The 14,222-nt window shown below is 38.4% G+C and overlaps 2 protein-coding genes across 2 annotated transcripts; both read right to left on the minus strand.

The window, feature by feature from the left end:
- Positions 1-857: 857 nt before the first annotated feature.
- On the minus strand, positions 858-4,552 carry LOC137904870 (COP9 signalosome complex subunit 9). The gene is made up of 3 exons (XM_068749081.1): positions 4,375-4,552; positions 3,934-4,006; positions 858-1,585 (listed from the first exon to the last, which is right to left on the minus strand). The coding sequence occupies exons 1-3, from the start codon at positions 4,468-4,470 to the stop codon at positions 1,548-1,550; spliced, it is 207 nt and encodes a 68-aa protein (XP_068605182.1). The 5' UTR covers positions 4,471-4,552; the 3' UTR covers positions 858-1,547.
- A 965-nt stretch (positions 4,553-5,517) lies between these two features.
- apoda.1 (apolipoprotein Da, duplicate 1) lies at positions 5,518-7,375 on the minus strand. The gene is made up of 5 exons (XM_068749056.1): positions 7,332-7,375; positions 7,059-7,197; positions 6,368-6,489; positions 6,186-6,271; positions 5,518-6,057 (listed from the first exon to the last, which is right to left on the minus strand). Exons 2-5 carry the CDS (start codon positions 7,173-7,175, stop codon positions 5,810-5,812), a joined length of 573 nt encoding a protein of 190 aa, XP_068605157.1. The 5' UTR covers positions 7,176-7,197; positions 7,332-7,375; the 3' UTR covers positions 5,518-5,809.
- Between the last annotated feature and the right edge of the window lie 6,847 nt (positions 7,376-14,222).

The raw sequence follows: 14,222 nt of genomic DNA on the forward strand, positions 1-14,222 counted from the left end.
GATTCCCGAGGTTCATTTTGTAAAACCTAATCAGCTTGTTTTCAGTGCTTGTTGCTGAGTGTCTTATACACAACTGCAGGAAATGTATGCACTGACAGGACAGGTTTTTTGGATTGTGGATTTGGTATGGCAAGCTATTAAATAATGCAGTTTTACTCTTTTAGAAGTCTCTTTTGTGGTTGCAACTTGTGCTGAATATTATTAAACCCCCAATATGCTGTAAATACAGCCCTAAGAATCTGAACATTGAACTTCAGATGAAGTTCTTGCTGATAGAAGAGATTGAGTCTCATTGCCCAGCAAATATTTACGTATAGAAAATGACAAAAGATGAGCCCCAGAGCAGAGCATTTATTCCAAAGACAGTTTCTTTTGAAGCAGCTTTCCTTCAAATGTTAATTTATTTTCTGGAGTTTCAAGCCTGTCTAACTGCAGGTTGATCTTGCTGCTCTTACATTTTGCAATTATACATTGAATAAAATGTCACAATGGTTTACAGGGTAATTTAAAGATGTGTAACTACAATTATTAACTGTAGCACAGATGAAATAGTTATAAGTGTATCAAGTTTAAATGTAATTAATAAACTTGGATTAGCAGTAGGTGATTTATCTGCAGCATTCAATCATTATTATATTTTTGATGGTTTTTCAGGAAGTCCTCTGTCCCTGACAAATACTGCTATTATTAATGTTTGGTACATTTGCTAGAATAAATACAGGTCTCTTTTGTTGCTGGTATTTATGTACTGAAGAAAACTGACATTTGAATACCTACCATTCCAATTCTATTTGTTGATGAATTCATAGACATTAATATTTAACAGATGTAAAAACAATGAATTTTTATTCCTTGCTTTATTGAACACATTTACATGCATGCAGTACCCAGGTAGGTTTCAGATCCTCCGTGTGCAGATATCCAAGGACAAGGACACATAGTGAGAGTTATCGCTGTTCTCACTTTGTAAAATTTGCTCACAATGCATTAAATAAATAACCAAAAATAAACATACTTCCACGCACTTACAACTTCACATTTACAAAATGCTATTTATTGATATTTGACCAGTGCCACGTATTGAATTCACCACATAAGATAACTTCGGATGCTTAATTACAGAACAAATTCATGATGCACAATGAAGCGCCGCAGGTATAAAAACCATGCAAGTCATTCTGGAAAAGCATGATCTATCGTATGACATCTGCAGCTTGTTTAATGGTGACAACATATGGAGCCTCTGCCTGTCATGCTGCATGTAGAATTATCCTTCTAACAGGTGTTCTCTGATGCACAGAAGCAGCCGAAGACAAGCACAAAACAAGCTCATAACTTCCGTACATAAAGGAATCCTTAGGATCTTAAGAATTTCACAACATCTGGAGCCAGAGACGACTTTTTAAGGATACTTTAAGACGCCTGATACTAGGACAACTATGAAAGGAAATCGTATGTCATTAGACAGTTAATGGTTGTGTTGCCCTCCACCAGTAGAGTGGAATGTCATCCATCTTGTCCTCTGAAGACAGAAGTTAGTGTCTCCGTCACTGGATGTCATCATCATCAAACAGGTCTTCAAAATCTGCAGTTGGAAAGCAAAGACATAATCACTACACTAAAGTTACATAATGGGACAATGAAGCACTGTTTAAGCTGCCGATGTTTCTCCAAGACAAGCATTCTCCACATTCTCCAATCAATTACAGTAACATTACGGGCTGGAGGGTTAGAGCGGTGCAGGGTGATAAAAGTAAAAGGAATTGGAAATGCCTCTGACATTCTGGGAGGTCAGAGGTCAGCAGGAGAACTGTATGAACATGTCGGGGGATACGTGCCACATTGCTGGCTTCTGCTCACCAAGAAGCCGCTTAAATGAACATCAACCTTCACTTTCCACAGAATGTTAAACTGTTCAATAGGTGCAACTAAGGGGAGACCCTAACTATGAGGAGATGCTTTTCAGTCTGTTTCCTGCATGTGCCGCTCTTTTCATTGACTATTTTATAGTATATGGCTTTTCTTTAGAATGCATCTATTGATTTAGTGATTGGCAAAATAATTAATGTGCACATTAATCACTTGTGAAAGTAATGTACTATTAAGGGTCTAATCTGTGTGAAATAAAAACCAGGACTGGTTTAGACTGGATTATTTTCAAATTTTTATTCAACTGATTGTTTGGAAAAAAAAGAACCCTAAATCCAAAAATTAAGTCAACAATGTAAATATATTCAATTCATGACATTATTGGATATGAAAATAAAAAAAGGAAACCTCCACAATCTGAAAATAGTATTGTTTGGTTTTTCTGATGGAAAATGACTTAGATAACAAGTTGATCAAAATAAATGGAAAAATGCAAACCCAAGACAATTGTGGCAAATCTTTAAGGCCAAAATAACTAGACAAGCATAAGCACCAGATAATATCATGAAACTTTATCATCACAACTGGCAGTGGTTCAGAAGGTAAGATGAGGTTTGAAACACCAGATTTTAACCAAAACCTTCCATCAGATCAATATTTTTTCTTTATTTTTTTCTTGGAGCAACAGTTTGATCACACCGGGATTTCCTATTTGCCTTGTAACATGATTTGTAAAAAAAAAAAAAAAACAAAGACATGAGAACTAGATAGAAACGTTTACAATGCAACTATTTTGTTTCACAGATCTACTGAAGCCAGAACAGCACGAAATAACACCAATTAACAGCCGTTTTGCTTTTCAAACTGTGAAAGCAATATGTCAGCTATGTGTTACTGACTCTGTAAATGAATGAGCACTTAAAATCTCATTTAAAATGTAGGCTATGGTTTTGGGGACTGTACTGACGAAGCCTACAGGCAGTTCAGTGGCATAAATCTCTAATGGCAGCCAACGCATCCTGACATTTTGAATGCGCCTCACACATTGAACTGCCACATAGCTCATGTTAGGAAGCCCACGTGGAATCTGTGTCGCATATGGCAAGACGTCGTGGCTGTTTGATGCAGCTGTGCCTCGGGACAGAGATTACGCTACATTATAAAACACAATTTTTGGCTTTGGAAGCCAGTAAAAAGATCTCCTGTTGTGGAACCAACAATGACTGACTCCTCCTCACTTCACTTCAATGTATCTAAAGAGTAAAATTATTTTTGCATTGATATACAATTACAGCCAAAAGATGGCGTTAGGCTCTACTAGAGGGGAAAATATTCATCCAAACCTGTCAGAAATGCACGAGGACAGGTTTTAGTTTATGTAGTTCCTCAAATTAAATACTTCAAGACATACACTTCCTTACATCAAAATGAAAATGAAAGACTTTTATACAACACCCAATAATCCTGTAAAACAACCAGTAACACGGCCAGCCAAGCCAATTAATGACATGGTGTCAAAACACAAGCATAGCTAGCAGTTGGAAAATGAAAGTAAATCAACACCAGCTATAAATGGACTAATGAGCAGCTTGATTTGGAGATATTTGGCATTTGGATGAAATCGTTGGCTCGAGCAAATATTGTTTTGTGTTTTATTATTGTATAGAAATCTGAAATGACCTGTAATGCCTCTAAAATGGAAAGTATATTTAGACTGCTGTGTAAATTCAGCTGAATAATGTACAAGTGTTTGCTCAATCTGCACCAACGTGGGTGTTTATGCATGATCACGGGTCTTGCAGGTTAATCAAATATTGGATGAGTGTGGTTTGTCTTATGTGGCTAAAAAAAAAAAGTGTAAGAGGCATAAAGCAAGATAATAATAATAATACTATTATTATTATTATTAAGAAAATATCCTACTACAACCACGTAACCCAAAGTTCATCTGTAAACGGTGTGCCTTTTTTACCTGCTCATGCTTTGTGACTTGAACTGAGGATTTTTCAGGGAATGACCAGAATGGACAGGAATATGTCATATGAGTATCATTTGTTGTTTTACCATTGAAGAAGTCAGAATGAACAGCCTTTTCATTAGCAGCCAGGTCCATCAGCAGTCCTGTGCTGCCCCCAGCCTATCAGAGAATGCATACATATGCAGCTTAAAAACAAACATTGATTTCAGAACGCCGTCAGCATTGCTGCTGGACAACGTCCGTAAATCCAGCCGATCTGCAGAGATCCATTCAACAGTAATATTTGATTGTGGTCGTCCATAAATCTGAAAAGACAGCAGAGACTTGCAACACCTAGTTTGGAATCGTAAACGTTACTCCTTTCTCCGCAGCATCTTATCTTATCTTTGGATAAACCTTAAACTTCAGCAGTTTATGTCAAATAGCCAACCAATAAATAATGTATCATATTGTAAACAGGAGAACAAACGAAGGACTAATGACCTCAGTTTAGCATTAACTGGAGGTAACTAAGCTAATGCGCGTACCTCATCCAGGTCCACGTACGGTCCAGCGCCCTCGGGAAACATTTCATCCACTGCTGGTTTCATGATGGTCGAGTTTAAGCGATCCTTTAGTGGCATGGATGAACCAAACTACGACGTCGTAACGTCAGTTTATCATCAAATACTTAAGTCAGAGATGCTAAACCATTAGCTACACAGCCGATCTATTGTGGTCCCGGCTGAAAATAAATCCGACTTGAAAGAAAGGAAGTGGTCCTGGATGGTTCCGTAATAAGTTTTGGCTTCATAGTTACTAGAATGTCTGCGTTATGAGTCCAGCTTTCCTGGAAGAAACAGTGTAATTATGTGTCTTCACATTTAAATAATTTTTTTTTTTATTTAATTAGAGAATTTAACTATTGTAAAATGGCTGAAGAAAAACTCAGGCTTTTATATTACGGGGTTTACAAACATATATTTACCTCCACCGAGGCGGCGGTAATGTCATCGCATGCGTTTGTTTGTCTGTCCGTCTGTCTGTTCGCAAGATAACTAAAAGATTCTGGACGATCTTCATGACATTTTTACGAAATGTTGGGAATGTTACGAGGAACAGATTATTACATTTTTGGTGCTGATCCAGAAGAGACCCTGGATTATGGATCAGTTTGAAATCTTCAGTAACATTGCAGTCCTTGGAGCTTCAAAATATGTTCCTCAATATCTTGGTTGATTATTGACCAATGTTTATGGAATTTGACACAGTAATGTAGGGTGAGGACTGAGGACCTCGATCTCACCACCGAATTTCATCTGGATCGGATACCGAATGACATTAGAAAAAAATATTACATTTAACATTGAAAACCACATCAATGTGGCTGGTGTAATTTTGAGGGGAATGAGCTGCTCGGTGGAGGTCTGCGCTCGTTGAGTGCGTTTCTATTATACTACATGTACTATACTTCAATCGAAAATGTTTGTTCTTTCTTGTGTAATAATCGCTACCTTCATCTCATATGTCTCATGTAACATTAAACTGCTTTAAAATGCCTTGTAAAGTTGCACTACATTCAGGATAGCCCATTGTTTTGTAGCCTATAAAGAATAGATAATGTTACTGGCAAACATTACCACCAATAATACTGCACTGTGGAGACTCCAAATCAAACAGCATGCCAAAGAGAAATTTGAATTGACTTTTATTGAATACAATCAGATGTGTTATCTTGTTTGTTTAAAAACATAAACTTTTTTTATATCCTTTGAGTCCAATGTGATTCTTGTATTTTATGTTACAAGTCAATCTTAATACATTGTTAACTGTGATTTAAATGGCTAAAACTGTAACTGAAAAGTTATTCTAGACTCACAAATGTCCAAGTCAGTGGCAATAAACAAACAATGGATAATGTGATAAAACAATTAAGCATTCACACCTTCTTTTATCCACGTTCCAATCTTAATCCAAATTTTCTCAAATGTCTGATTCTATTCTTTTATCGCAGCCCTGCTGCTTGGTGATGATCATCCTGCTTACGTCAATGTTGTTTTTGACGAAGGCATCCTTGGCCTTCCAGACAGTGGCATCTGGCAGAGATCGTGTTCGTCCCATGATCCAAGCAAAGTCAACGTGGAAGAGCCTGAGGATGTCTGTGCAGGAATACACCACTGCGTAGTTCACGTAGTCAGTGGACAGAATCCAGTATGGGGAGAAGGGCAGCACTGTGGTGTTAGGCGGCAAAAAAAATAATGTTAAAAGTACATCACAATGCTTTTTACCAAATTCACAGTAAGAGAAACCTAAAAGAGACTGACTGGACATAGGATTACAATCTCAATGTTTCACTCACCATAAGAATAACTTACTCCCAACTTGGCTGGATGTTTTGGATCCTCCACAACTCCAGTCCCATCAAGTTTCCTGATCTCACCTTTTCTGTTTTATTTCAAACAGTTTTCATGCTTCATTATATTAAATACAAATGATGCAGCTGTTCTGATTTGCACAAAATAAATTGCCAAAATAACTCACAATACTTCAGCGCTGGCCACGCGAAAGGAATTTTCCGTTGTCAAAGTGAAATTGTTTTCAATGCACTGCCCCTTCTCAAACTGGGCCGGCAATTTGGCAATTTCAAACCATCTCCCCATGAACTGCGATGACAAAAACGTATGACTTCAAAGAAAATTCGGGACACTGTCAGGACAGAGAATGAATAAATCTACATACTTAAGTGGATTCTGTAAAGGCAGAGTGATTGTTGTTTCAAACTTTAATATTTTTTTTACAATGAGGAAAGACAATTAAACACATTTAACTTTACTTACTAGATTATTTTACCATAGTAAATCAGCTCAACTGTGACCAGCAACAACAATAAAAAGCTCCTCATAGCTTATTGCATCAGTAATAATAATCCACTAACCTCTTACCGTTGGCATTTATTTGTAGAATGAACACTTATAAAAGTGGTTTATAATATATAATAAATAATGCATGGGTAGATACATAGAGGTGCATTATACATGTTACACAATTGCAATACTATGAAAAGTCTATTACCGGCTTTAAATCACATATAATTATAAAAATAATCTACGTAAACTATTTCTTCCAGAAACATTTTTCTAGACAAAAAAGGATACCTTTTTTGTTTCTAATCCATTATGCTATTACTGAAATCCACTTTTCATGATCATATTTTGTACAGAGAAGTCTGCACCTGTTTAAGGTTGAAAGCCGGCTGAACCGATGGCTCTGGACACGGTCCCCAATGTGGCACCTGAGCCCCAATGATCGGGAGGAGGAATGCAAAAACCACGGCAAAAGATGACTTCATGGTCAAAATGAGCCTTTGTCGCCTGCAAAATATGGTAAATCAGCATGCGGTAATGAGTCTCTATATGAGACTACGCAAGCGAACAAATAACAAAGAAATATGATGTTAGAAAATTAGATCTAAACAGACACTGTTTGTCATTATAGGCTTTCTTACCTCTGTGGCCTGGTGGTTCAGAAATATGTCCTCACTCTAGAACACGTCCTGGTATTTGAATTAGAGGCGTTGCTCTTTTACAGATTTCATTAGAATGTGACTCTGTGTCATCAATGGTGTCTTTGTGTGGAGCCAGCTTCATTTTAGACATGAAGTAAACAATTAACAAAGTGGAATCATGGGGGACATACCAGCAGAAATGTTCTAAAACAACCTGTGCGTGATATTGTGCATGGATGTTAATATTCGCTTTCATAACTGAGTATTTCATCACTCTTTGAGTTGCAAAGTTACAAAATGTTCTTTCCACAATGCTTTTGCGCACACAACTGCAAAGAGCAGCCTATTTAATGTTATTTTCAAACCAGAAAAAATAATTTATTCCCAAGGCGATTTTAATTAAGATTTGTCCAGAGTGAATTAAGCCTGTATTCTGTCATGATCATATCACAGTAACCTTCTTCTACATTTCACCCACCAGAATGTTAATTGTTATACCAAAGCCAGCAACATGACTATAAGTAATGTTCTATGAAGGTTTGCAAATTTGAGATAAAAGTCGAAACCTTGAAACAGTTCTAAGGAGATACGTTTCACTGCATTCATGTGTGTCTCTCGCTTCGTGGTTTTATACACGTCTTTAGAAAGGACAGCGATTAAACTCGAATTGAGGCAAAACAAATTTTCAGTGGGAAAGAAAATGAAAGGTGAAGCTTTGGCTCTCCATGGAAAATATAAATTCCAGAATTCAGGGCTGACCATAGATATTCACAAAGATAAGAAATGTTTGTACATTTAAGGACCTTTCTCTTGTCAGGGAGCTTCTGTAAAGCCTACTAGTTCTCATCATAAAAACAAATAAAGCAGTAATAACTGTGAGAAAATCAAGAAGAAGAAAGTTGATGACATTCATCCATCTTAGAGATATTCAGTTTTTAACACAGACATGAAGATTGCTCCAGATGTTGATTTTCATTCCACATTGTCACTGAATAATGCAAGAGATTGGTTCAAAATTGTGACTATATTTAGTGGAGCATAACGTATCAGGAAAACAAAGCATTTTTTCACAATGAAATTACGTTTGATAACTAATGCTAAAATTAATGAAATTGTTTGCTATAGCAATCTGCTGTGTTTCAGTCCTTGTTTTTGACGTTGTTTGTCTGTCTGTCTGTTGAAAACTCCATTTACGAATTCAAAAATCAATTAAAAATACACTCCAATTCACTTTTACTTTTTATGTTTGGTGTATAAATATAACAAGAACAATTTATAACTTTTTGATGATGATCCAGATCACCATGTGGACGGTGTGAATCCAATTAGGAGGGTAATGAGCTGCTTGGCGGGGGTTTGCACTCTCTGAGTGCGTTTCCAGTCTGATTTTGTTTTTTTTCTAATGTGGTTCAAATTGAACCTTCCCTCTGTTGTCCTGTGTTGGTTTTCAGCCAGTCTGACTTGTGACTCTCATCTTGTCAGTTATATCATTAAAATATCTGCTCGAAACAGGCTCAGATCAAGTCAAGTTTTTTCTCTGAATGTGAAAGATGTCCTGGTTTTGAGCTTTTTGTCTTATTTTGAAGGTTCTGTGTTTACTGTATCTGTCCGTTGAGATTCCCTGTTTAGTTAGTTGGTTATTTTTATACAGGGACAGTGTACAATTAATTATAACAATAACCACTGGGGAAAGATGCATTGTACTTGGTTATAGCGGGGGGGGGGGGGGTTATAAAGATTATTTTAAGTGTTTTGATCACTTTCACTTTACACATTCTTTGTCCACATTCATTAACATGGCATGTGATTCCAATGGGCTTCCAGCAGACTGTTGTTTTTTTTTTTTTGCTTTTCACTTCAACAGTGTGCTCAGCACTGGGATGTTGCTGTTGATGGCTGCCTTTCATCTGCTTTATCTTTCATGCCTGACATCACTACTCAGATTCACCAATCAGAAATCCACTGCCATTAAAAGCCATGTCACATGGAGGGTTGCAGCCAAACGAGCTGCAGTTGGAAAAGTACCACATTATGACTTTACTGAGTTATTGATGTCAGGCTTACTTCACAAATTAGTTTTCATAACTAAAACTGGCCCCTGGTGATGTTTTCACTCAGCATTCAGCGGCCCAACAAATTCCAGTTCATCGGATCACACACACAGAGCAGCTCTGGCTCCGGCGGGAGAGCGGCCGTCATCCCAATTATAGGATAGTTGGTGGAGAGAGACAGATTTTGAACCTAACATTTTGGAATGATCATGTGTTGTTTTTGCTCCTGATGATCATGCGCTGCCTTGTGTGGTGGCACAGATATCTACCACTATTGTTTTAATGTGTGACTGGGTGAATTGTAGCTTGTGTTAAGGCACTTTGAGGGATTGCTGAGATTAAACAATGGAGACTGGCATGCTGCTCACACACACACACATACAATAGTCGTCTTTGTCCAGAAGGACAATGACAAGGCATACAGACAGGAAGTGGTGCAGCTTGTGAACTGGTGCACCAGAAACAACATTCTTAGGAATTTTTACCAAAAAAAAGGAGATCATCATCATTCATTCATTTTCCAACCGCTCTATCCGGCACCGGGTAGCGGGCCAAGCTGGAGCCTATCCCAACAGTCAATGGGCGAGAGGCGGGGTACACCCTGGACAAGCCGCCAGGTCATCGCAGGGCAACACAGAGACAGACAATCAGCCAAACACACACTCACACCTACGACCAATTCAGTGTCGAGATCATCATCATCAACTGGAGAAAGAAGCATCCCGGGCACTCTCCACTGCATATCAACAGCTCAGCACTTCCTCTGCAGGATGAATAGATCCCACCTCTTCAGCACCTTTACAGGAGCACTGTTGAGTCTGCAATGATTAACTGTATCTCTCTGTGGTATGGAGCAAGTCTCCATTATAGAATTTCACTGCATCCATGTGTATTTCCTGACGCTAATACCGCTGGGAAAGAAGGCTTTCCCTGTTATTTCAGCGTTTCTTGATCCTGGAGATTTCTGCCAATATGGATTTCACTGTGATCACTGTGAGTTTTCCCAGATGGATTACACCTCTGGTACCGTTGTCGTTAAATGGGAAAGATCACAGGAAATGGTGATCTGGACACCAGATTGTTGAAGCAATTAGAAGATGGATGGTGTTTGTTGCTTCTCCTGGCTCAGTGAATTTATAGCCAGGCCTTTTTCTCGAGGTTAAACCTGCTCTGATCCTTTCGCCTCACTCTGACTCTATAATGCTCAGTGCAAACAAGATGGACAGAAATCCCTCATAAAAAGCTTATACCTCAGAGACTCTTAAATTAGTGGTTTAGATACTCTAAGAAGTGCTGAAATCCTAAGTCTGATCTTAGTCTCTATTCGGTAAAACTAAAAGAAAGCCACACAGACGCAAATGTGAGGAAAGCTGTTCCTCCTCAAACAATTTTAACAAATACTAGAAATGTGTTAAATCTTGGTCACAGTGCTTAAATGATTACAATTAAAGCCTTATAAATCCTTGTTTAAGTAACTGACTACTCCTCTTCAATAGTCATATAACAGTGGATACAATGCCAATGAATCCTAAAATGGTAAAAACCATATTGTTTGCCCTGTAGGGTTACCATCGTATAGATATTTACATCCTTCACAACATGTAAACACAGCATGCAGCATCCAATTCCAAACTCTTAAATATTGCTCATTTTGTCAGCAAACTCTTTGGTAATCCTATTTCTAACTTATCCGATTGTGTCACCTCATCCCTGATCCACAAAGCCATTATAATCACACACCATCCATGCCACTGGTACTTAACCCCATAACCATCTGAACACGGGTGCAGCTGAAAGCAAAATGATCCCACACCACTGTATATAAATATACTATTTATCACTTGTTTGAAACCAAATCATGCAAAAACAGTTTGAAGAATTTTCTTTTAGGGTTCTTTCCCCCCACGTTGATCCTGATCGGAGGTTCCAAACGGACAATGATCCCAAACAGCAAGGCTTGATTTTGGAAGTCCTGGATCATTCTCCAGTGGCTGTCACAGACTTGGAATCCACAGAAAATGTCTGGTGCGAATTGAAAAGGGTGATTGCAGCACATAAAAAAGGACATGTCACAGCAGTACTGCAGATGCTTAATCATTTTGTTACTGCAGTAGTCAGTAAAAGTAGTACTTTATATTTAGGAAGAACTCTCTTAATGTCTGCTGTACTGAGATGTCTACCTGCAGTGGTGCCGCTGTAACTCGGTACGTTATTAGATTAATGAAGAGAGAGCAGGATGCTCGAGAGGTTCTTAATTGGACATGATTATGTCTTGCTGGTACGCAGAAACATCTTCCGTCCAACAAACAGAAGAGCCATCCAGCAGCAGGTGACAGAATAATGGAGCTAATGGTCAGGCCACCGGCTCTGTTGTGTGTGAGACACCATCCATTAGTTGAGACAAAGAGACATCATCTCAGAACACTGACGTGTCTTTGTCTCAACTAATGAGTGTGTGTGTGTGTCATTTACAGACACACACACACACACACACATCTGTTAGACTTTGAGTTATGCTCCTGCAGAACAACCTGATTCTTCTTACTGAGGATGCAAATTGGAATCAATTCAGATTTGAACATCTTGAATGAGTGACTATATGATAGGGTCATTTGCATATTTTCAACTTAATCTCTAACATTATTTGGTTTAAAAAAAAGCATATATATATATACCAAGTATAACATATAAATCAGAACATGCCTATTTCCAATATGGTCATGATGAAGTCAGAGGGATTTGTCGAATACATAAAGCAATCATCAGAACAAGATGTCATGAATCAATATAAATAATACATTGAAAAACATTTACTAGGTTGTCTCAGTTCATAAAATGTACATGACGTGCACTGCAAATAAGCACATAAACACACAATATTTCCCAAACTGGATAAATTCAAAGGCCATCGTGATAGCAACACTTCAGACCTCAACAACCAGACAGGCCATTATTTATCACAATAATATACATTAAATAGATCAAATGAAGCTGTTAAGCCGATAAGTATCCAGCAAATCAAAACTAATGGTAAATTTGAATCACAAAATAGCAGGTGATTTGACTGACCATCAGGTTCACTCAACTCTCCAGATCTTTGCTTTTCTGCCCCCCCCCCCCCCCCCCACCACCACCACCAACTCACCCATGCCTGCTGTTCACCAGCATTGCCCCCTCCGCATACGAGTTGAGGCATTAAAACATGTCAGCAAAGACGTGCAGGCCCATGCTGGTAGCGTAGCCTACAAACTGCCAGATTAAGAAGTCTGAGAGGATGATCCGAACAACATTTAGTCGGATTTCTATCAAATTACTGCGACACGTGTTTGGTTCAAATTGTTACAGCACCCTGGGGAGAGCAATACCTCTGACACCCAAACTAGCCATGTGAAGAAAAACAACAACAACACTGAGCTGCTGGATTATTGCCGTCTACGACAGGCGTCCTGTGACGCCTCGGCATGTGGCCACATGGCAGTTTAGGTGGGGTTGGCCATTTTGCCACTGGAAAAGGAAGCTAAGCATTTAGGTGTCTTAACCGTGGTCTAAAGTGCTAACAAGGGATTAGTGAGGTAAACGTTGAAAGAGGTTTAGCACTCCGTGCTTAGGACCAGCGTTGCTCCAGTAATTACACATCAGTTGCAAGGTGCAGCAGGCAGTTGGATGGGAGATCACAGTGCTGTCAGGACAAGGAGGGATTAATGCAGGAGATAAGGCCGCCTAATGGAGATGAAATGAATCAGTATTTAAAAGGTCTTTTTTAGTTAAGGCAGTCAGCTGGCAGCAGACCAGTTGGCTGGTTAGTGGGAGGCTGTTTAGTTGGGAGTGAGAGACCAACGTTAGAGAAACGTTTTGTGAGTTCTCTGAAGATTTCTCTTTATATTTTTTTTGGATTTTGTTTCCACCTGAACTGGGACTAAATCAGGTTCGAGCTCCGTTCATTGCACAAACATTAAAGGTAAGGTCCATCAAACTTCCTTTTCTTATATTTCGGACTCGCCCATCATGCAGATTCCTCCCTTTATTCTCTCTTTGTTTAAATAATATTTGAGTCATTGTAAGTCATATTTATGAAGCATTTAAAACTGATAAAAGTATCATGATATTGTAGTAGATTATTTCATATGATCTATCTGGTGCCCCACTATGAGGTCAATTTGCAATAAAAACTTTACAATTGTCGCGTGCATCTTAATATTGCATCACATTTGGGTGAAGATGCGAAATATTCAAATTGTAAGTCTTGCAGGCGGTAAGCTTTAGAAAAGGCTGCTGATCCCCAAGCAAGTGATTAATCCACAGGCCAATGTGATTAGAGGCGCAACCTTGAAAGATATATATAATTAACCTGATGATTAGCCCAGAATCTGTAATGACATGAAAATGAAGTGAAAATGTGTGAATGTGGCTTCTGTTCTCATCAGCTGCCATGATATAAATCACACTATCTGTAATTTCTAGATATGAAGTCATTGTTATTTTTTTGGAATTCATTAAAATCATTTGAATCGTTTTTTGGGTTTTTTTAAAATTTGAAATTAAAATCTTAAATGGATGCTGCAGCTCTCACATGTTATTTATGACTAATCTGCTTTAGGCAACTGACAGAACTTTGTGGCTTAGCATGTGTTTGCTGCGTGAGGGAGGATTAGCACAGACTAGACAATACTTCTATCTTGTCTGATATGACCTCCTCAGAGCTCAATCTAAGTCGTCAGCAATTTTTCCATTTAATTCATTCTTGTAATGAGATTAACCAGGCAACAGCAAATCCAAGGAGTCCAATCCTGGGATTTGGCAGCTGCAGTGTGTGCCCCCCTGCTTTGCTAAGGAAATATGA

Source organism: Brachionichthys hirsutus, chromosome 15 (genome assembly GCF_040956055.1).
Source record: "Brachionichthys hirsutus isolate HB-005 chromosome 15, CSIRO-AGI_Bhir_v1, whole genome shotgun sequence".
Taxonomy (NCBI): Eukaryota; Metazoa; Chordata; class Actinopteri; order Lophiiformes; family Brachionichthyidae; genus Brachionichthys; species Brachionichthys hirsutus.

Excerpts from the sequence above, each read along its gene's own strand:
- apoda.1 (XM_068749056.1), bottom strand. The coding sequence starts at position 7,175 with ATGAAGTCATCTTTTGCCGTGGTTTTTGCATTCCTCCTCCCGATCATT. Across the intron at positions 6,490-7,058 it reads CGGCTTTCAACCTTAAACAG|TTCATGGGGAGATGGTTTGA; the intron begins GTGCAGACTTCT and ends TTGTCATCGCAG. Across the intron at positions 6,058-6,185 it reads GGGAGTAAGTTATTCTTATG|TGCTGCCCTTCTCCCCATAC; the intron begins GTGAGTGAAACA and ends CTAACACCACAG.
- LOC137904870 (XM_068749081.1), bottom strand. The coding sequence starts at position 4,470 with ATGCCACTAAAGGATCGCTTAAACTCGACCATCATGAAACCAGCAGTG. Across the intron at positions 4,007-4,374 it reads CGTACGTGGACCTGGATGAG|GCTGGGGGCAGCACAGGACT; the intron begins GTACGCGCATTA and ends ATTCTCTGATAG. Across the intron at positions 1,586-3,933 it reads TCATTCTGACTTCTTCAATG|ATTTTGAAGACCTGTTTGAT; the intron begins GTAAAACAACAA and ends TTCCAACTGCAG.